At 33.1% G+C, this 22,477-nt stretch overlaps 1 protein-coding gene across 3 annotated transcripts in view; it reads right to left on the bottom strand.

The window, feature by feature from the left end:
• Nucleotides 1-22,477, bottom strand: part of LOC124369311 (KICSTOR complex protein SZT2-like) — a 295,343-nt gene that overhangs the window by 237,867 nt on the left and 34,999 nt on the right. For all 3 annotated transcript variants that reach the window (XM_046827256.1, XM_046827257.1, XM_046827258.1), the window contains exons 7-15: nucleotides 19,108-19,273; nucleotides 18,281-18,501; nucleotides 16,560-16,681; nucleotides 14,548-14,671; nucleotides 10,861-10,999; nucleotides 9,757-10,003; nucleotides 6,703-6,975; nucleotides 4,062-4,176; nucleotides 677-849 (exon numbers count right to left, since the gene is read on the bottom strand). In XM_046827256.1, coding sequence (XP_046683212.1) covers nucleotides 677-849; nucleotides 4,062-4,176; nucleotides 6,703-6,975; nucleotides 9,757-10,003; nucleotides 10,861-10,999; nucleotides 14,548-14,671; nucleotides 16,560-16,681; nucleotides 18,281-18,501; nucleotides 19,108-19,273 — 1,580 coding nt within the window. The remainder of the gene's footprint in view (nucleotides 1-676; nucleotides 850-4,061; nucleotides 4,177-6,702; nucleotides 6,976-9,756; nucleotides 10,004-10,860; nucleotides 11,000-14,547; nucleotides 14,672-16,559; nucleotides 16,682-18,280; nucleotides 18,502-19,107; nucleotides 19,274-22,477) is intronic.

Here is a 22,477-nt window from a genome sequence, read left to right as displayed (position 1 = left end):
TGAGATTAGAACTTTGTCCAAACGTTGTTAGTTACCATGTTACGTAGTTTGTTAGTTACACTTGATGGCTCATGTCTAGTACTACAACTTTTAATTCAAGTCATTATAGTTATATATAGTAATCAACTATATATGGGCCCATCCATAAACTGCATACTGCTGTTTCAATAAGCAACAAAGAAAAGTAATGCTTAAATTTACATGTGTACCAGCTCTTACAATTCTTGTATACAGTATATAATGTTACATTTGAAATTTTAATTAAAACAGATCTAGCAATATTCCAGTGATTTAGTTTATGGATTTTAAAAACCCTTTTCTGTCACTAGTATAATTTCTGCACGTACATGAAAGTACTGCAGTGCTTGTTTTTTTTTGTATACAGAATTTACAAACGATACTCCAACTTAATAAACACTTTTGACGTCTAAAACATGACAAGCTTAAAGAATTTGTACATTCCACACTTGAACTTTCCACATTTACTTGAGGACGTACAAAATTTCTAGTCCGAGAAACTAGCCAGAAATGCACTCCACAAAGTACAGTAACATGCACTGCAGTAGAATCAGTTGTGACAAAGAAGAGCCTAAGGTATCCAACTCAGTAAATCCCAAATCCTACCTTATTGGCTTTATTCAAAATTAAAGTTAACTTTTTGTTAGTATAAACTTGCCTGATTAAAATTTTCTCTAGTGGTTTGTTGAGAAGAATGCAACAGGGTACATTTGATCTGGTCTGGTTTTCTATGAAGTTGTCAATTTGATTTCTGGAGATGGAAGTTTCTTTATTTGTCAATCGTTGCGGTATTGTTAGAGCTGATATTTTCTCTTTCAGCTGCTCCAAAATCTAGAACGAGTAACAAATTTTAAGCAATAAATATGTAAAGTGTAAGTTAACAAAACGTGCCAATAATGTTTGTTAAACTTATTGCATTACATTAGAAGTAACATTTTTTTTTATTTTATATATATATATATATATAAGGGTGTATATTATGTCTGGAAACACCCAAATATATCCTTTAATAATTTAAATATAAATTTGAAACCTCTTACAATCGTGATAGAGATTGGGCATCTACTTTTTGGAACAATGTTTTGTTATGTCACACCAACGGGGGACGTCCTGCCGAGGGTATCGTGAATATTCTTAATGGAAGCCTATACCTTGTGATACATAATTTTAAAGGTAATAGCTTACTGAATTGAATGCCACAAACCGCAATCTCAAAGGAATTATTCTATCAGAAAATAGAGCATTTTTTAGTATTGAAAATTTACTGATGTTCAACAATGTAATTTTAACATGGTTCTTGCCACAAAATGTGTTACACTAATTTTTTAGCATTTTTTTAAATGTTCAATTAAATAAAACAAAAATTTCATTTTAAGCTGGTTCTATTAGCACAAATTTGCCAGTTTTTTATTACAGTACAATTATGGAAATACTATATGTTATTGATTTCTTATTACAAATAAAAAATAATGTATGCTGTTAGAAAAGTCTTACAACAAACGTTTTACCTGCATTTGGTGTCAAAGCAATTGTTCGAACTGTGTTCCTTCTACGGTTTGACAATGAGCCAATCTTGTGTAAAATGATTCGACAGAGTTGCCTAACATTTCTTCAGTTATCAAAGCAATCTCCTCTATAATCCTGTTTCTTAGTCTTCCAAATTATGAGGCTTTCTTCTATAAACATTGGATTTTAAATGACCCCATAGGAAATAATCGATTGGTGACAAAATCCGGAGATCTAGGAGGCCATTCGATTTCTCCTCTTCGGCCAATCCATTTATGAGGAAACCTTAAATCCAAATACTCTCTTACCTGTCTCCCATAATGGGGTGGAGCACCATCCTGCTGAAACCATACATTATCAAAGTATTCTCCTGATGCAATTTGAATAGCTGGGGATTATTTCATTTTGGAGCATATTGTAGTAAAGTTCGGCATTTAAATTTTCCATTGATGAAAAAGGGTCCAACAATTTTTGTTACCTAAAATTCCACACCATACGTTCAGTTTTTTGTGGTTGCTGTGAATGGGACTCAGTAATCCAATGTGGGTTTTCACTAGCCCAGTAACGGCAATTGTGCCTGTTAACATTGCCATTTAGGAAAAAAGTTGCCTCATCAGAAAATAGTATGTTGGTCAGAAAATCTCTATTGTCATCACATTTGCGCATCACAAGTTCACAAAACTCAACTCTTCTGTCGTAATCATCCACACTTAACTGTTGGACTAAATGAACTTTAAATGGTTTTGTATTTATTAATTTTTCAAAATCTTACTCACAGACATAGGGTGCATATCATGTTGCTGTGGCAGCTTTTTCTGAGCGATGTATGTGGGTCTTCAATAAATGTTTGCAAAACATCTAGTGCATGTTCTTCATCTGTTGCAGATTGTATCCTACCCCGACTTTGGCCGATTACGTACACTCCCTGTCATTTCAAAACGCTCAATAGTTTTTGATATTGTTGAAACACTTATGGGATTCCTTTCTGGGAAAGTGTCATTAAACAAATTACAAACTTCCCGATAAGATCTTTGACGATCGCCATATCCTCGCATCATCAACAGAGTAATTCGTTCTCTTTCAGACAATTCCATTAAAATGCCAAATAAAAACTGAACTACTGTAATTAGATAACTTGTTGACAGCAATGCTTCAGAGACACTGATTAACTCGACAGGAATGATATGACCTTTGTCCATTTGTAATTCCCAAGCTTAGACCTGTCTAGTGAAAGAGCTCCATGCTAAACAAACTGAAACCTGTAGACCAGATGAATTAATAACACAATAAATGTTTCTCATAGGCTAGTGACCTTTGTCTCTTTAAACCTTCCTGCTGACTGGAAAACACCAAGTACAGATTCATAAGTAATCAAGAGAAAGTGACTCATAAGTTTTATTCATTGTAATAAAAAAACTGGTAAATTTGTACTAATGAAACCAGCTTAAACATAAATTGTTTATTTTATTTTAATTGAACATTTAAAAAAATGCTAAAAAAATTAGTGTAACACATTTTGTGGCAAGAACCATGTTAAAATTACATTGTTGAACATCAGTAAATTTTCAATACTAAAAATGCTCTATTTTCTGATAGAATAATTCCTTTGAGATGCGGTTTGTGGCATTCAATTCAGTAAGCTAGTACCTTTAAAATTATGTATCACAAGGTAATAGGCTTCCATTAAGAATATTAACGATACCCTCGGCAGGACGTCCCCCGTTGGTGTGACATAACAAAACATTGTTCCAAAAAGTAGATGCCCAATCTCTATCACGATTGTAAGAGGTTTCAAATTTATATTTAAATTATTAAAGGATATATTTGGGTGTTTCCAGACATAATATACACCCTGTATATATATATATATATATATATATATATATATATATATATATATATAGCGTTTTATACTGTCATAAAGTTTGAAAATTTTTTAAATGTAGTAATAAAAAATTTTTTATTTACTATGATTTCTTATTTCAAACTTCTAAAACAATATCTGTCATTTATTTCTTTTGATTACATTTTTTTTAACTACTTTTGACATTTTATCAATTGGTGGGTGGACATTTAATTAACAAAGTAACACACAAGAAAAAGAGTTACAGTTTAGAGGCTAAAACGTTTACAGTATACATACTATATTCCTACTATAAGTTATGTAAAGAATTGATATTCAAGTTGAGGCTGACTAGCTTCAATATTTCTGTTGAATAATTATTTAGCAAATTCACATTGTAAGGGCGTTTCAGCCACTGTCCAAGTGCTATACTGCAATACAACTATAATTATAGTATAAATATGAACAAATCCATGGCAGCATAGCACACAGCCGAAACTACTAAATGTTAGAGGTAATGCGGTTCTAGCTGCATTCGATGAATTTAATAACACTCAGTTAAAGAGCACAAATTTTTTAAACAACTGAGAATTAACATACATTGAAATTTAAAAATTAGTTGAGATAACTATTAGCTATGCCTGTTGAAATCATTACACATTTCATACTTCAAAGATAATAGGGTTAAACTGACCTGATGCCTCAACTTGCCAGGAGTACCACCTAGGAATGCTATGTGTATCACTGCACAAGGTGCCTTCAGCTGCACTCTAACAATGTAGAACCAACTAGGTGTCTTGTCCGTCTCACTAAAATACATACAATTCGTGTTTAAAATTGATGTTCAATATTCTAGTTTCTTGAAAAATTTTAATAATGTAGCCCATATTCTAGTAACTTTGAAAATGAAAAATGTTCACAATTTCCCTATTTGGGTGTGTGGGAAATTTAATGCCTGTATATGCAGGCACTCTTACTTTATAATTGTACAGATTATAAATCAAAAACATAGCAGTACATTTTATTAAGAATTTGGCCACTCATCTTCTACAACTATCAAAATAATGAATAAGGCATGATAATACATAATGAAAGAGCCGCCAAGGCAACTGAAATATGGTCAGAGAGTCAATTTATAAACATTATTGTTTTAGGTAAGCATAACAGAAAAATCATCAGATTTTACAAGATTTATCAAACAGATTGAAGTTATACAAGATAACTTGAAACTGATACAAAAATATCAAGATTTAAATTTTTATAAATAGTAACGATATATTGGTCTATGAATATGAAACAGAAATAAGCCCAATCTTCGTGATGAAAGTAAAAGGAGATTGACAGACAAAATAAATATGTCAAGAATCAGAGTAATCTCAACATGATCATTTTGATTATTTTTACAAAACAAGAGTATTATTCACTATGTATATGATCCAAGAGTATTATTCACTATGAATATGATTCAAGAGTATTACGAATCTTATTACGAATCCAAAAGGCCAGGCTGTGTATCAGGAATATTTCTGAGTAATAATTTGCTATGTTTTATAACTTGCAACTCTCTTGACCTAACACAGTTTTCATCAGCTATGGGGCTAGAGGACATAATGAATGAACTTCAGCTTTAGCCAGTACTAAAACCATTAGTTATACATTAATACAAATGAATCTACCCAGCAGATAACTAATAACTATATGATCAATAACGAAGAAGAGTGTTTATCATTATGTACTTTGAAATTGAAAGTTTTCCAGAAATGAATGATATTTTACTACGTGTAATGTTTATTTTAGTATTTTTAAGAATTAGTTACAAAGGTACTGTTTACAACGTAGAGTAAAACTTCAGCCCAATTATGGTTACACAATGAATTACTATCCAAATTTTACAAAAAAAATTATTTTTTTATTCCAGGCCATTTTAAGAAGTTATTCCTAAACAACCTGATTGTTGCCTGGGTTTTCCACTTGAGTATGTACATAGAATGAATGTTTTGTTCAAACTACAACCTGAAATAGAGAGCCCATTTTATATCAGTTTTACATTTTTTTATCAACAGGATCATGGCACTGTATTGGATAATTCGTTAACAGTTTTGCTCATCCAAAAAAAATTCAAATTTATAAAAATATTTGCTACTACTTTCCCATAAAGTACACTGTGTCTCACAACTTTATTTTTCATTATACATGAGTCCACAAGCATTTATGGATTGTAAGGAGATATTTTTTTATGATTTATTAATGGATATGCTTGACCTGAACTTAGCCTGATAAGAAAATAAAATTCATTATAAGTAGGTTTTAAGTAAGTATCTCGTATTCCACAATTTATAATTTATCCTACGTTATTCAGAGATATTTTTTACTTTATAGGATTTGTACAATATCTATTTTATGACTTTACACCATTTTATGAGTCCTGGACCTTCTCACCCATCTTGCACCACACAAATTTGAGTGTCTCATCCAATAAATCTGTAGGCATATTTTGGATTATTATGCAACTCTTTTAAATTATTATCACATACATTTATGCTTACCTAAACAAAAACTAATTTTTGGCAATATGTGCAACCACTTATTTAAAAATCTCTTGTTCTACAATCATGAATGTTCCATTCTACATGTATTTGTCGTTGTTCTTACTTTATTTTTGACAATATATTTGGATTATTTATTACACAGTTAAGTCAGCTAAATGAAGATAACATTTATAGCAATAACCATTATTTGCTTTTCTTCAAGTATTATGTATCCAAAAAAATTTTATTCTACATATAAACACCTGTATACCGTACCTATTTTAATTTTTAGGGGCTTTTTGAAGTTATTTATTATATAATTATGCTTAACGAAATAAACCATCTAATTTGTAACAAAAAGTCCCACTCTTTAGGGTTAATTGTAAGACAGGACCTTATTGCCCTAAATTCTCCATTTTGTACAATATTTTACAAGTAAAGTTATTTGTCACTCTCTGAGGTTCAAATATTTTTTTAAGTCTCACAATTTTTGTTTCATCCTGCATAGATTTGTAGACTTTTTTATTGTAAGGGGACATTCATTTACCATTTACTACACAGTTATTAGGTATGGAGAAATAATAATTTAATTTTTGAGAATTGGTATTCTTCTTTCTAATAAATAGCTTGAGTCACTTTGCTTCCATAAAATTTGTCAAATATAACACTATGAGAAAAGAATTTTATGGTCACAATTATTGTGATTGTAACAATTTTCAGTATACATTTTTATATTTCCTAATTTTAATACTTTTCTTACTGTAAATTTTATTAACATTAATTCTTAAATGAAAATTTAACATATACCTAGCAGATAGGAACTTGAGATAGGTATGGTTCTCAATGAGGACGAAGCTGGTCCAGTCCTTGAGAAAGTTGTACAGGGTGGCAGCTGCGTGGCGACATAACAGGCCCTGGAACCTGCCATTGGGGGATGGCATGTGAAGGTAGCGGGGCAGTGGCAAATCGTGCTGCAGTGTTAGACTGAGAGTATGAGTGTGAAGCCACTTGTGCCATACGGATGGGTCGAGCAGGCACACAGGGCGCCAGAAGTGTGCAAACTGAGGACAGCTTGGGTCACTACAATACAGTCCTGAGTCAACACTTGGTACCACTACAATAATATTCTTGTCAGTTTCCCCCATTGTAATATTTAGGCATGTGATAAAATAACACATTGCCATATTCTAACTGATATGAATAATTGTAAACTATGCTATAACTTAAAAATATAAATTTTAATATTTTATACCAATTTTCTGTTACCTAAAATACCCTACCTAAAAGAGCTTTCAGGCCATAGCAACAAATGTACGTACTTCTAAGCTGAATGTGTAATCCAATAAAATTATCAAACTTCTTTATTTTATATGTTACAAAGTGTATATACAACCCTGTTTATGTTAATCAATATTAAATAAAGGACTTATAAAAACACTTAAAGCTTTGTTCTTTAAAACTTTATGCAAAAGTAAAGTTATCTTTTATTAATACAATAACGTGTTGATTTTGTCCAGAATATTACTACACTGGAAGATTTTTTAAAATAATAAAATACAAAGAGAAAAATAATTCAAGCCAGATAAGAAAGTTAGTAAAATTTATTGTCTAACATTTTTCTCCTATTAACTGGATTGGTTGTTAACTTGTTATTATGATCTGAAATTTAAAAAATGAATTGTTATTCTGAAGTGAAAAGCCAGAAGTAAATATTTATATTTTTATCATGGCTAAGCATGGTTTGAAATTTATTAAAACATTTTAGGTTTAAAGTACATTTTATAAGTGATACAAATGCGTGGTCATATTTTTGCAGATAAAAACCCATTCTAGGAGCCCATTTCATAATCTACTAAATGAACACAGAAGGTAGAGAACAAGACTTAGTTCTTAAAATATAGCTTCTTCACTGAACGTCTGCAAATCCCTTTAAAACAGAGCAGTATTCTTGGATTACTTTGCGTTGTTGGGCGCTATTGAGAGGTTTAAAAATGGCATAAATTGGTTTGGTAATTATTTAAATTAAATCAAACTTAGGCTACAAAAAGTTATTAAGTATAAGATGGAGAACTGAGAACCAACTTTTTAAGATTCAGATTCGGATTTAAGATCCAAAACTTCTGGATTCAACCTAAGCAAATTTATATCACAATTTAGAAATGTGATATTATTCAGAACAGGTGTACAGTAACCTTGAATGTTCAAATTTTAAGAATGATAAGAATCAAGTTCATGATAGAAAATGTGTCAAATTTGGCTGATAAATTTAGTGGTTTTATGTAGTTTGTAACGCTAATACTAAAGTATATTACAGATATTAATGTCTGAACTTCATCAATGGAAGAATAATAAGTAAAATTCTCAGTCTTCTGAAAAAAAATTAAATAAAATTTAATCTCATTTAAAAAGACTACTGTAGCTAAAGAAAACATTCACTTGAAGACCTTGGTTAATGAACTCAAATATTATCTTTCCTCCACCTGATTTTTTTATTCCAGATTCAGCCAATGTCTAAACAAAAGACAAAGTACTGCTCTTGGAGTTCCTTCTGTAACTGTTGGCAGTGTTGATGGGAGAGCTGGAATCCTGGTGTCCATGAATACACCACTTGAAATTATGCCCTAAGAATCAGATATTGAACCTGCTTGATGGTCCATTAAGGTTAGAGAGGGCTATTCGAAATTCAAGGTGAAAGACCAGCCTAAAGAATACGAGTTATAGACAAAATGTCCCCACAATCGTATCGATTAGATGGATAAATAAATTGAAAAAATAAAATATCCATATATTGTAAGCAAATCAAAAGTTCCTGTAACCAGTTAATTCTTTTTATCTATCTACAGGTGAACATGATGACTTTCAAAAGGTTTGATGGGAGTAAGGCAGAGTGCAAGCCCCATTTAAGGAATCTGTAATATGATAGGAATAGGCTATTAATTAGTTCAGCTTCATTTCACCTTCCTCTTAGTGCAGCTTCTAAAATCTGACACTGTCACAGACTTGACTTCTGGAATCTGGAGTCCACGTCCGTCTGAAGAGATCTAGAAAAGTCGGCAACGAAGAAGCTCAAAACAAACTCTTTGCACTGTTTCGACTTCAGATATATTTAAGACTACAAAATCAAGTGCAGTCTAGATGAATTGATTCTTATTGTCTCATCCATTGTCTCATTTTTTGTGTATCTGATGAGACAATGAGAATACCTATTAATCTAGATTGCACTTGACATTGTAGTCTACGTATCTCTGATGTCGCAAGGATGCAAAGAGTCCATTTTGAGGTTCTTCGTTACCAACTTTGAAACATCCGTCTTTTTTGGATCTCTTCAGACAGATGTTGACTCCAGATTCTAAGAGCCAAGTCCCTGACAGCATTATATTTCAGACGCTGTACTAAGTGAAAGGTGAAATGCAGCTGAACTCAACATTTTGATTGAGTCAACCCTCCGGACCATAGCTATTATGTGATAGGAATATAATTTTGTCTTCACACCCTCTTACATGTAACTGTTATAAGCCGAAGCTAGCCCAGGGAGCTATTTGCTTTAACATACCAATCTAGTACCTCATGCAATTTTTCTTCCAGGAGATGAAAAATCTGTTATTACTGAAAAACTATTGGAAGTCATAGCATTATAAACAATACACAGCTTAATAAAAAGAATAACTTTTATTAATAACAATATTGATTAAAATATTGAAAAATATAGAAAACTAAGAAAAACTTTTGAAATACCTGCCCATATTAGGAGAGCTTTTAGAAAGAAACAGCATAACAGAATAGTTACACCAGTAAGCTTTTTTGTTAACTCAGATCAAACACGATGTTTGCGAACCTTTACTTTACTAAAATCATGGTTACCTGGAGGAGAGTGTTGGGGGGCCATTGTTAGAGGGCAGGTAGAAGAGAGGCATGCCACTTCGAATACTCTCAGGTAGGGTAAAAGAGAGAGTGTTGTTAGAGAAGGAGTCGAGGTGAGCAAGGAGCAGATCAGACTGAGCGAGAGTCTTAATAGTCAGCCAGAAGCGAGTGACAACAGCCTGTCGATAGGGTGACTCAAACTGCTTCTTCATTAGACAGGTTATGTCATGAAGAAACTCATATGGAGCTGAAACATAGTTTATCTGGAAATACCTTGCAAAACATAATTATTTTCTTATATTGGCATAATAGTTAAAATTTGTTTTATTCATGTAATAGTTTTGGTGAACGGTAAATCATTTCACATTCAGGTTTAAATACACATTCATCACAAAATACTGTTTAGTACACCATAAAAACATTATGCTCATTCCTTTTTCTTATTTTGATGCTTACATTTTTAACAATTACATTAATTTTAATATTTTTTACACTTTTTCTGTCTTTTCTTAGATAATTTGTTATGCAAGTTAATATTATTACAAAAAAATGATTATTATTATTCTAAAAATAGTTATACATTAAAATACACATTGAGCAAAAAGTTCTTTTTATTCATATTACATATATGAAAGCAGCCTGGAAAATAATCTCTGTTCTGGTGAAGTAAGAGAGTTTGGGAATGAAAATCAACAACAAAAACTTCCATTGTAACTTTCATCACACGTAACTTTGTTCAGTTATAAGGTCTTTTGTAGACAAGTCATCTCAAAGTTGCTCACATTCATAGAGAATTATGAGCTATGTACAAATCAACACAATGAGTGACATATTGTTGTAAGTTTATGAGAGGACAGACTTTTTATTCATCCTGTATATAGTATTGATAATTCACTATGTAGGGGATAATTTTGACTCCATTGAAATTAATATTAAGCTTATTATAATCAGCCAGTTTATTTTTATGAGGTGAAAATAGGCTACCTTCCTCTTTAAAAGGTTGGGTTTTATCTTCCAGGTTATAAGGTAATTGTCGAGGATAGTAAGGTTGCTTGTGAGTCCAATTTCTAATTTCGTTATAAAATATACACAGAGAATAATTACCTTTTATAGAGATAGAGAACCGCACAGAGCTGTTGGGTGGATTTGGCCATTCACAAGACATAACATATTCAATGTAAATGTGATTCGCCCAAGGTAACATCAGATTTAGCTCCAGCTGATTTTCTTTCACATTTATGTTCTGAAAACATACATAACTCTCTAGTATTTATGTACATGAGCATTAAATGAATATCCAAAGTAAAATAACACTATATGGTACAGTATTAATATATTAGTACATTCTAAACACCAGATATGAACAATCTAATAGACATCCCAGTAAACAAAAGAAAAGTTTATTCAATATAAAACATGTGTCATAGTATAGTAATCTAAAATTATTGGGAGAAGAATTGATTTAGAATGACCAAAAAATTAATAAAGATATTGTCTAATATCTCAGTCACGGTATAAATCAGAGGAAAGAAGTTGCTTATTTGCCACATTTGAACATTCTAAAAGGCCTATCTTAATCATCAGAAAAATGTTTAACGTAGTACTACTGTTAGAACACCAATAAGGAAATTGAAAACATGAAGCTCAATGTTCCCATTGTTATTAACACTTTCAGCCCCAGGTGTCTATGTTACTCTACAGTGAGTGTAAATATGTTTTGTGTAAATCTTCATGTGGGACTTAGTGTTAAGCATACAGCCCATATTAGTACAGAATAACAGTGGTACAGTTTTCCTCACCTGTTTGATATGGTAACAGTTATATTATCCTACGTGAAATTATTATTTATTTGTACATTACAAAAAACACACTTTTAAGTATATGTTCAACATGCTAAAATACTATTTTTGTGTAATACATATCACACATTTGGGGAAGGAGGTCCATATTGGAACCACTTGTCGCTTCAACCACCATCATTACAATCCAAGCTAGAGCCAACTCAATTTTTGTTATTTGTTCATGGTTATAACAAAAGTCACTTTTATGGTCTCTGAAGGTAATCGAATATAAAAGTGACAGCTGAATAAAATTCAATTTTTTCGCCTAGCTACTTTAAAAGAAAATCAATTTTAATGCAATAATCTCTGTGAGGCAAGACTCGGTGGTTGGGTGAGCGTGAAGTTGAACTGTGTTATGCAGTAGATCGTGCTCATCTCTAACTAATTAATAAATTGTGATGTATGAGTTGTACCTCTATCCATCTCAGAACCTAACTTTAGGATCTCTAGCTGGTATAAAGTAAATTTATGGGCATACACTTGTACATACATCCGTTTTCTGCTTATAGGACAAAAATCTGTTTTACATTAAACACTAGAATATTGTGGAATACGTTTCGGAAATGAATAACTTATTCCTCTTTTATACTTTCATAATACATACACGCACTGGAAGAATGAACAAACAACCTGGTTTTCTACCACAAGTACACCAGAGTCAATCTATGTATAATGCTAAATCATAGTTTCATCATTGGTTTGTGATAATCTATCCATTATTAACACAGGCCAGATAGGTAATAAGTGCTGGCTTTAAACAATTTTGTTATGTAGAACCCAAATATTTGTAACTAGTTTTTTCCACACTACTTTGATTTAAAATGGTTTTAATTATGTGAGGTTTAACTAATTAAAATGAGTTTTTAATGCTTTTAATGATAACAGCTCACATGTGTGCTTTATTAGTAATGTAAAGAGAGAGAGAGATTCTTTATTTATCACAATAATTAAGATCAGAAACAACCTCAAGTCACATTCACAGACGTAATAATTCTTTATATACATTAAAATGCAAATTCTTTCCAATTCAAAAACTCAGAAATGGAGTAAAAAGGTTTGTTACTCAGCCAGTCCAGTAACAGACTCCTCAGCACCTTTGTATTTTCATTTTTCTTTTTGGCAGGCAGAACGTTGAAATACCTTGTTCCAGCGTTAAGAGGGCTTCCTTTCAAAAAGAGTGTCATTCTGTGTCCTGGCACATTGAAGTTGGTCCCATGCCTCTTGCAGCTGTGGCAATCTGTTTCTTTTTAGCTGTCTTTCGGTGACCAAGCAGATTACTTTACAGATGTAAATGTTCATTACCGTCATGATTTTCATCTCTCTGAAAGACCTCCTACAACTTCCTCTGACTTTTATTTCTGCCAAAATTCTCACTGCCTTCTTCTGCAGAATGAGGACTCTATCCAGGTGAATCTTTAACGCTGCTCCCCAAACAGTGATACCATCGGATATGACTCTCAAATGCAGAATAAGCTGGATGCATGCATCCAGAGTAATTATATTTGTTCTTTTAATTGTGTAGAGAGCACTGCTCAGCTTTAGGCATAGACTGTCTATGTGCTGCTACCACTATAGGTTATCATCAATAATGACACCGAGATATTTCATTTCTTCAGCTATATGCAGTTCAGGTATTTCGGAGAGTAGTAGTAGGAAGTAGTAGGAATTAAGAATTGACAAATCCAAAGGAAAATCAAACATGGGTCAGATCTTAAATAATAGATCCATATAGCCAGGTCTTAATCAGATCCAGACATTTTTGGATTTGAACACAGTTATATTTAAAGAATTGTATATTTAGTTAGTTTATAAATATTCACTAATTGACTAAGTATTAAGTATCCTTTTAACTGACTGTTTATTTACCAAATTGTATAGATTATTATAAGTGTAAATAAAGAATAAAATAAATCTTACAGTGCTCGATAACTTATAACCGACTGTTTATTTACCAAATTGTATAGATAAGTGTAAATAAAGAATTTATTTAAATTTTAATAATTATAAAATATTTAATATGGTATTAAAAGTTATTGAGCACAGTAAGTTTTCTCTTAGATTATTTGTAATAAGTTATCTTTATAAATAAAACGTGTGTGTGTGTGCGTGTGCGTGTGTGTGCGTGTGCGTGTGCGTGTGCGTGTGCGTGTGCGTGTGCGTGGTGCGTGTGCGTGTGCGTGTGCGTGTGCGTGTGCGTGTGCGTGTGCGTGTGCGTGTGCGTGTGCGTGTGTGTGTGTGTGTGTGTGTGTGTGTGCGTGTGCGTGTGTGTGTGTGTGTGTGTGTGTGTGTGTGTGTGTGTGTGTGTGTGTACAGGTGCACAAACAAAGTCCAACGATGAAGTGTACAAACAAGGACTAGTTGCATAAACAAGGTCTCACGTTAAGGCCCCTATTTGCATTTACAGCCATTTTCTAAACATCCAAGTGAATTATAATTCATTACACAATCTTTAATTTTGTATTTGATAACTATGTATGTCAACCATGTAACTTCTAGATTTCTCTGACTACTGGATATGACTCAACATTTCTGTTAAATTTGGATTAGTCTTGAAATCTTTCATTTTTATAAGAAAAATATCACTGATAATAATTTTTTCATTGCTTGTTTATACTTTATTTCAAACCTTCCTGTAGAGAGCCATCTTTAGTTAACAGATATCAAACCAGCTGCACCTCTACAACAAGGTTGTAATATTTCGAGAATATAATTCTGTAGCAAATTTTCAACATGATATGAACCAGAAAATTTAGATTTTCTATGGCAGCTACAAAAGTTATTAATTATCAAAACAAATTAAATTTTTTCTACTCAAATACTATAACAAAATACTTGATAAAAAGCTTAAATTCTTGATAGAGAGATTAATATACTGGTTACTTATTTACAACATTGCATGTATATGATATTTCACTTATACTTAAGAAAACAGAGCTGAAGAGAAGCTTACCTTGATCATGAAGCCTTCATGAAGTCGGCAACAGAGCACAGTTGTTAACGAAGCACTCATTTCATCTTCTGTTTGCTTTTTCACCAATAATTGAGGTTCCCGGTTCCCGTAGAAGTTTTGATTGCTGTATCAATACATTCCAATGAACAGAAACAAATACAAATACATAACATCTGTTACAAACCTAATAGCTGAGTGCTTTATACATATTTCAACATTGTATGTAGCTTACTATTATTGTAAGTATTTGATGCTGACCATGTCTTTTTATACTTATGATTGCATACAGTGATGAGTGTAACCTATAAATTTCACTTATGTAATCAATTCTTCTAACTTTTTTGAACAGTTTTGTAAGTCAATGAATATGTCTATAATCATGTTATCATATTACTGCTATGACAGATGTAATCATTTTGGGAGTGCCGATGGCGAGCGGTCTAAGTCGTTGGACTTTGGGTCTGAGTTAGAGATAACGCAGGTTCAAATCCTGTCTTTATCTCCTGACCGTTGCACTTTTTATCAGTACAATCAACCTCGTACTGTATCAACTCTCCCCTTTATTCTGTTTGATAAGATCCACGCACAGACCAGTAGCCCATGAGGACAGACAGAATAAGGCTTAAAAGGGGATCAGCCTCTCCTTTAAAAAAAATCATAAAAATCCATATTTAATCATTGCTAACTACAGGCACATATTATGACAACTGGCATTGCAATCAGGTTTTAGAAATGCCCTGTCCAAGTGTATCCAGAAAAAATAATCAGATGTAACAATGAGCTATAATTTAGAAATACTGTTGCAATGGATCTGATAGTTGGGACTACTCCCTATCTGTCACAAACTTGTTGCAATAGTTTACATAACTACAACACTTGACACACCTCTGCCAGACAGAAAAACTAACAAACAACAACTAAAGTAGGCAAGAGTTAATGATGGTCAGAAACAAAGTGGATTTGTCCTACTAGCAATGTCTGGCTATCGGCTAATAACTATCTGCTCTTTAGGGTATTCATACAACTTTAATACAGGTACTGATTGACCTTTGATTTTTTTGCAATCTCACTGCTGATCAGAATATCTTTGTAACCAATTATTAACTTAAGACCTTAACAGTTTAATAAATTTTGGAAAGATAGCATCCAGTACTGCTGCTTTTCCAATTTGCTAAATGGTGATAACCATGTCGATCTCCTCAATTTCAAAAGGCCTTGAATTTCCAATGGTGCCTGCCGACTTATTTTTTTCATTTAATTTGAAAGCTATGAGTTTGTCACACAGTTGACATGCTGACAAGCAAGCTTTGCTATTTCACTACGTTCTGAGAGTGACATAGTGCCTTAATTCGATGGACCACCAGAAGAGAATTTTTTTAAAGGCACTATGGTTTACAACTGCTACATGTTAAATTCAAGTTTTCAACTGTCTGTATACACTTTTCTCTTTTTGCTTTATCAATAGAATTAACCCTTTCAGTGCCAACGTCAATTTTTACAGACATCAATAAGATGTGCAAGAAGAGCCAGCATCCGTTTAACCGGATGTCTATAAAATAAATCGCCAATAATGAAAATAAGGTCATATGTTTCCAATATTGTTGTTTTTGTATTCACTATAAAATAATCTGTCTAAAAAACACTTTGTGTAATATTTTTGAACTAAAAATTGATCAAACAAACACTAAATACAAGTGACATTGAGTGTCTGCTCTATGCTGCGGTACTTTGGTATTATCCGGAAGCCACTATTTTTGGACGAGTTTTCTCTTTGGCTGTCCCAAAACAAACACACACAATGTTTTGCTATCTAGTTGATAGATTATTTTACAGTCACTCATCAATAAACTATGTTGGAATGTTGGAAGAGTTTTTATTCATCTTTTCTCAAAAAGAATTACTTACATTGCTGATGCTTCTTCAATCCGAACTTAACATATATCAAAATAGCATTAAAACCATTTCTAATGAAAACTTACATATTTGGTACCAATTAGTGCTAAACCACATACCTTACAAACCACTCGCCTGAGCGGGGAACTGGTGTGGTCAGCTCATGAACACTTGCTCCTTTCTTGAAGCTCCAAGTCAAAAATGCTTCATGGTATGTATTCAAACCACCATGACCATAGTTCTGAAGTCAACATAAAATAAACGAACGATTAAATAGCAAAATATTACAATTCTTGTGCTGAGATTTTAATATGTATAAAGTAAATATTAAAAAACAAGTTTAAACACATAAAGTCCTTAATATGTGAACACCTCTTATATTATTAGATTATCTAATAAATTAATAACAACAAAATTAAACACATACTGTTAAATTTATACATATAAATTTTACCATATTGTGTTTAGTATGTTATTATACTTTTAAAACTATTTTTAAATGTAAAACATAGCCTATTACAAATTAGCACTTAGCTTACATTTCACAGTTTACGTAGAATACAGTAGTTGATATTCACAATTTTTTTAGAAAGAAGGAATATCATGTCACCGTCTTCTTGAAGGTAATATTCACTACCTCCTGATTATTCTCCTACATCATTACAAGAGATAGCCAATCAGTGTCAACTGTTACAGGCTATATATTTATCCCAATACTACTCAACAATACCACCAATAACAGTACAGTACAGTAGTAGTGGTATATGGGTCAATACTACTGTACAGCCCATATACCAATGAGCAATGCAACTGGGTACCTGATAGTTCCCACAGGGAGGCCAAATTCTTCAGCCAATATTCAGTGCGATCAGATACAGAATAGTAAAACCATAAGTACTGTGCTAGCAAGATAATAATTTGCTTTTGCTTTAGGATATTACCACATGATTTTCTTTAAAGTATGAACAACGCTCCATTTTACTGGAAATGAGTACTGATGATCATTACCGATGAGTCTGAGTGGTATGCACACTTTCAGTTGGTGCGCTAACACCCCCTCCATTAGTACGGCTAATGTCTGTCTTACTAGTGACTCACCACTGTATCGAGTAAATGAGCTCAGTTAAAAAGTAACAGACATTTTCATTTTTTGAAAAAATATTTATTTACTTGTCTACATTAATTTTGTCACCTTCAAAATATTCCCCATTAGATATTATGCTTATGACAGCGCTTCTTCCATCCTCGAAACACTTCTCAAACTTGAACATTGAGATAGACTTTAGCACTTTTAAGCGATGCACTTTTAATATCATCTATGCTTGTAAAATGACATAAAAAAGTATAACATTTTTAAAAGTCACATGGATGCAAGTCTGGAGAATAAGGAGGCTGGAGCATCGTTACAGTACTGTTTAAAACAAACTCATGCAAGTAATGAAGTGTGTGAGCAGGTGCGTTGTAATGGTGCAAAAGCCATGAATTGTTTTGCCACAAATCAGGGTGTTTTTTTAGATTGCTTCACGCAAACGGCATTGAACTTGCAGGAATTACTCCTTATTGACGGTTTGACTATGTGATAAGAATTTATGATGCACTTTGCCCTTAAAATCGAAAAATTCAGTTAACATAACTTTCACATTCAACTGCACTTGTCGAGCCTTTTTCAGTCTTGGCAATCTAGAATGCCTCCACTGGGACAACTGAGCCTTAGTTTCTACGTCATATCCATAAACCCATGTTTTACTCAAAGCAGACTCGCTATTGTTAACATTTCCCACACTTTGTTACACTTTATTTTATTTTTAACAAAAATCAAACACGTATATCTGCCACTAACCCGAGTAGCTGAGAGAGGGATGTAGGTCCCAAATGTGGCACAAGAGATGAACTGCATGAGTTCAGAGTAAGGCACAAGCCCTTGTGCACAGTGTGGGTGGAACTGGCTGCCAACGTGAAGGAATGACACTGCCACTGCATTGGTTCTCAGCTGTGTCAGTACAAGGTCCAGTACATGGATGTCAGGAAGAGAGATCACCCCATCTGTCACTACCACCAGGTCTGCAACATCCATCTGTCAGTTCAACATGTGTGTGGTTGATAGGTAAATAAATAAGAATGGTATGCAAGGAGTAAAAAGTGCTAGAGTATTTAGCATGAGTTAAGTTAGAGTGTGGAACTAAATCTAATCTTGCTCTAACTTCCTTTATCGTTTCAATGAACTTTAAATATACACTGTACTATCAATGCAACTAATAACACAAAAATCAAACTATTACGAAAAATATGTTGATAGTAGTTAAGAATTTTTGTTTATACAATTTTCAGGTAAAAATCTACTAACTGAAGATAGCTCTCCTCAACGAGGCTGAAACTTCTGCACATTTTAATTGTGTACAGCTGTGTCTAACATTACAAAAATGACCAACATAGAAAAATTGAAGGATAACTGTATTAAACATATAAAATTTTTAAAAACTTATCTCTTGTGTTGCTAATATGGGTGTGCAAGTAAATATTAAATTTGATATCAAATCAAATACGCTAACCAAAAAGTATGTCTTTGAATCTAATGCCAAATAATTTATGAATCCAAATAGTTTATGTATATTTGGAATACATACAATCAATTCTAAAATACCAGATTCACAATAGTACATAACCTACTTGATAGACTGGAATGGGGTAGAAGCCTAAGTGCAAGCATCCCATAGCGCAGTAAGTTAATAAAGCCCGAGTCTGGGCTAACCATTGGAATCTCAGATGTAGACATTTGCAGTTGCTTCTCCGATGACTCTTCAAACAGGCCTCCAACCAGTCTGTCCGATTCCATCTAATAACAAACAGTAAGATTATGAAATTTATGTGAGATCTGCAACATAGTTATTTTTATTTTACTTTTTTTAAGTCTGAAACCTTACTAGATGCACAGACTTGTATAAATGAGCAAAACATATAAACTTTCCTACTAAAACAGCTTTAGACTCTCAAAGATCAGTTCTAGGATCCACACTACGTAATGCTATTTGAAAGTGTTGGGGTGTAAAAGGGGGTTTTATTCTACACTTATTTAAATTTGTTCATCTTCAAAAAAATCCCTCCAGCTTCTATACACTTTAAAATGTTCTATGGATAGAACGCACCTAGCCACTTGCTTTTGGGAATGAAGCCAAACTACTCTTTGGAATGTTTTACTTCAAATCCCAATTAAAATTAACAATCATGTAATTGATTTAGAGTAAGAATAATAGATATCACACAGGAAGGTTCAAAAGACTAAAGTAATTAATTTATTCCTTTGATTATTTGTCCTCGTTGTAAAATTATGCATTATTGTTTAGCATCATTGGACCTTCATATTCAAGTCCTACACAATTTGTGGCAAACACTCCAGAATTTGTGGAGAAAACAATGTTAAGAATCCTGAATCTAGAATTTGGAAATGAAACAGCCCAAAAGGTCTCGTTTTTAAGTAAAAAAATTAATATTACATATTTATATTTTTAATAGGTATTAGACCATGTATTAAGAATAACTAAACAATAATAGAAAACGTGTGACTTGTGTGCAATGATATCTAACAAATTGTAGTGCACTCAATTGTTTACCTGATGAGACAATGAGAACACTTCTTCACCTAGATTACAATTGATGGCTGCTGGGTAAACCAAACACACTTCTTTTATAGTATAGATGTCTCTGATGTTGAAATAATGCAAAGAGTTCTGTTCAATCTTTTGCCACCGACTTTTTCTCTCTTCAGACAGACGTGGACTCCAGATTCCAGGAGTCAAGCCTGTGACAGTGTCAGATTTTGGCCGCTGCACTAAGCAGAAGATGAAGTGAAGCTGAACCCAACATTCGAATTGAATCCACCGTAGCTACATTATGTGAAATAATAGGGTCCAGTAGTACCAATAATGCCTCGAGTTATAACCAAGTGAGAGTTGACAGGGTGTCCACTCAAAACCTCTTTTCAAATTCCCGGTTTTCCCAGTAGAAATTTCCAAATCTCTAGTCTATTTCCACACTAAATAGACAACTGTAATACTGTATTTAACCCTTCTTTGTTTGAAGTTTTTTTTTATTTATTGTTTTTACAATGGAAGGATTGTGAAGGAAACAGGATTTTTCCGGACATTTGCCATCGTTAAGTGAAACAAAATATCAGTAACACTACGTTTCGAGATCTGCAATCTGATCTCTTCTTCAGGTAAATAACTAACCTAATACATAATTACAAACTAGGTTAAAATAAACAAATCATACCAAAGCATTGTGGCACGTCTATGTCAGGAATCACAACCACCATGTTGTGTGTCAACTTCACTAACTCTAAAACATGCACTTAATAAAAAAACTATACACAACACTAATCATTAAAACTGAACTACAGAATACAAGTCACAATACATCTGCAATCATCTACCAATTACCTAAGACTGACCAGAGGCCAATAGCAAATGGCAATCGTCACGGCAGACAGAAACAAGATGGCGGAAATAAAAAGGAAGGGGGACAGGAATGGGCCTTTTTTATTATTATTATTGGTTCATGCTAGATGTACTTCTTAAAATCATATTGTAACTCCGCATTGGTTTATTACAAATATCTGATCCGTTTGATACTTTTGGTTTTCTTTTTAGTTCATTTTTTTTAGAATTGGCAACCAAAGCGGCCTAATCTCGACTGATGGTTGACTGATTAGTTGGTCTGCCAATTTAATGTATGTTGCCTCTATTAATTTCCTTTTGAAGAAATGTTATTCCCAATGTATTATGTTGGCTTCATCCCAATTCATATGATGGTCTTCGGACCAATAATGATGTGCTATATTTTACTTTTCTTTGAGACCCTTTCTCGTGTTTTCTTTGTGCTCTTTTATCCTTATGTTTAATGGTCTTTTTGTCTTGCCTATTTATTTCCTATTGCAACTAAATTTTATAGTGTAAACACAGTTTTTGGAATCCTGTGTGCCATTTTTTGGTTTTGTTTTTACGAGACTTTGTCTAAGAGTATTGTGTGTTTTAAACGTGGTTCTAATGTTGTACTTTCTACCTACTCTTCTAATTTTCTCCAATAATCCCGGCACATAAGGGATTGAGATAAACGTAAATTTATCACTATTTTGTTTTTCTGACTCAGGAATGATTCTTCTGGTTCGTTTGCACTTATTTACTACTAATTGAGGGTATCCATTACTTCTAAGATCCGATTCAACTTTCTTAATCCATTTTTAAAATTCCTCTTTTAATCCATCTTTATCTGAGCAAAAGCTCTTTGCTATATCAAATAACGAGTAGGCTACTCCTTCTTTGACAGATTTTTTTATGGTTGGATTGATAATTTAAATATTTTCCAGTGTGTGTTTTCTTTCGAAAAACAGTTGTCTTAAGAACATCCCTATCTCTTAATACACACACATCCAAAAAGGGAAGCTTGTTTTGGACTTCCACTTCCATTGTGAGGCGGATGGAAGGAGAAATACTATCAATGTGATTCAAAAACTTATTTAATTCAGTGTCATGAGGAAAAATAACAAAGGTATCATCCACATACCTCCACCAAATCTTCGGTTTGAACTGAGCTGAAGACAAAGCTTTTCACTCAAATTCTTCCATAAAGATATTAGCGAAAATACAAGACAGTGGAGAACCCATTGCCATTCCCTCATCTTAACGGTCAATTTTACCCTCTAACTCACAATAATTGCATTGAGTGCATAGTTCTAACAGTTCTATAATTACTGGCATGGGAAGTTTAGTTCTACCCTTTAATGTTTGGTTTTCTTTGAGACGTGATTCAATAATTCCGATTATAATTACATGATTCAATATTAACCCTTACGTTCGGGTGAATCCCAAATGAACTGGGAAAGTACCTCTCCAGGGGCGGCACCGCCAAGGTGTCGCTCAAGACTGAAGGGGGATCCGAATCCAACCATCTAACCAATGGTTGGGCTCGGATAAACGCTACTTAGCGTCCTGCATGAGGTGGCCCTGCTGTCAACAAAACCCCAGGATCTAGGGTAGTGTCT

Source organism: Homalodisca vitripennis, chromosome X (genome assembly GCF_021130785.1).
Source record: "Homalodisca vitripennis isolate AUS2020 chromosome X, UT_GWSS_2.1, whole genome shotgun sequence".
Classification (NCBI taxonomy): Eukaryota; Metazoa; Arthropoda; class Insecta; order Hemiptera; family Cicadellidae; genus Homalodisca; species Homalodisca vitripennis.
Note: the sequence above shows the minus strand (reverse complement) of the source record. Positions and strands in the feature narration are given on the sequence as shown.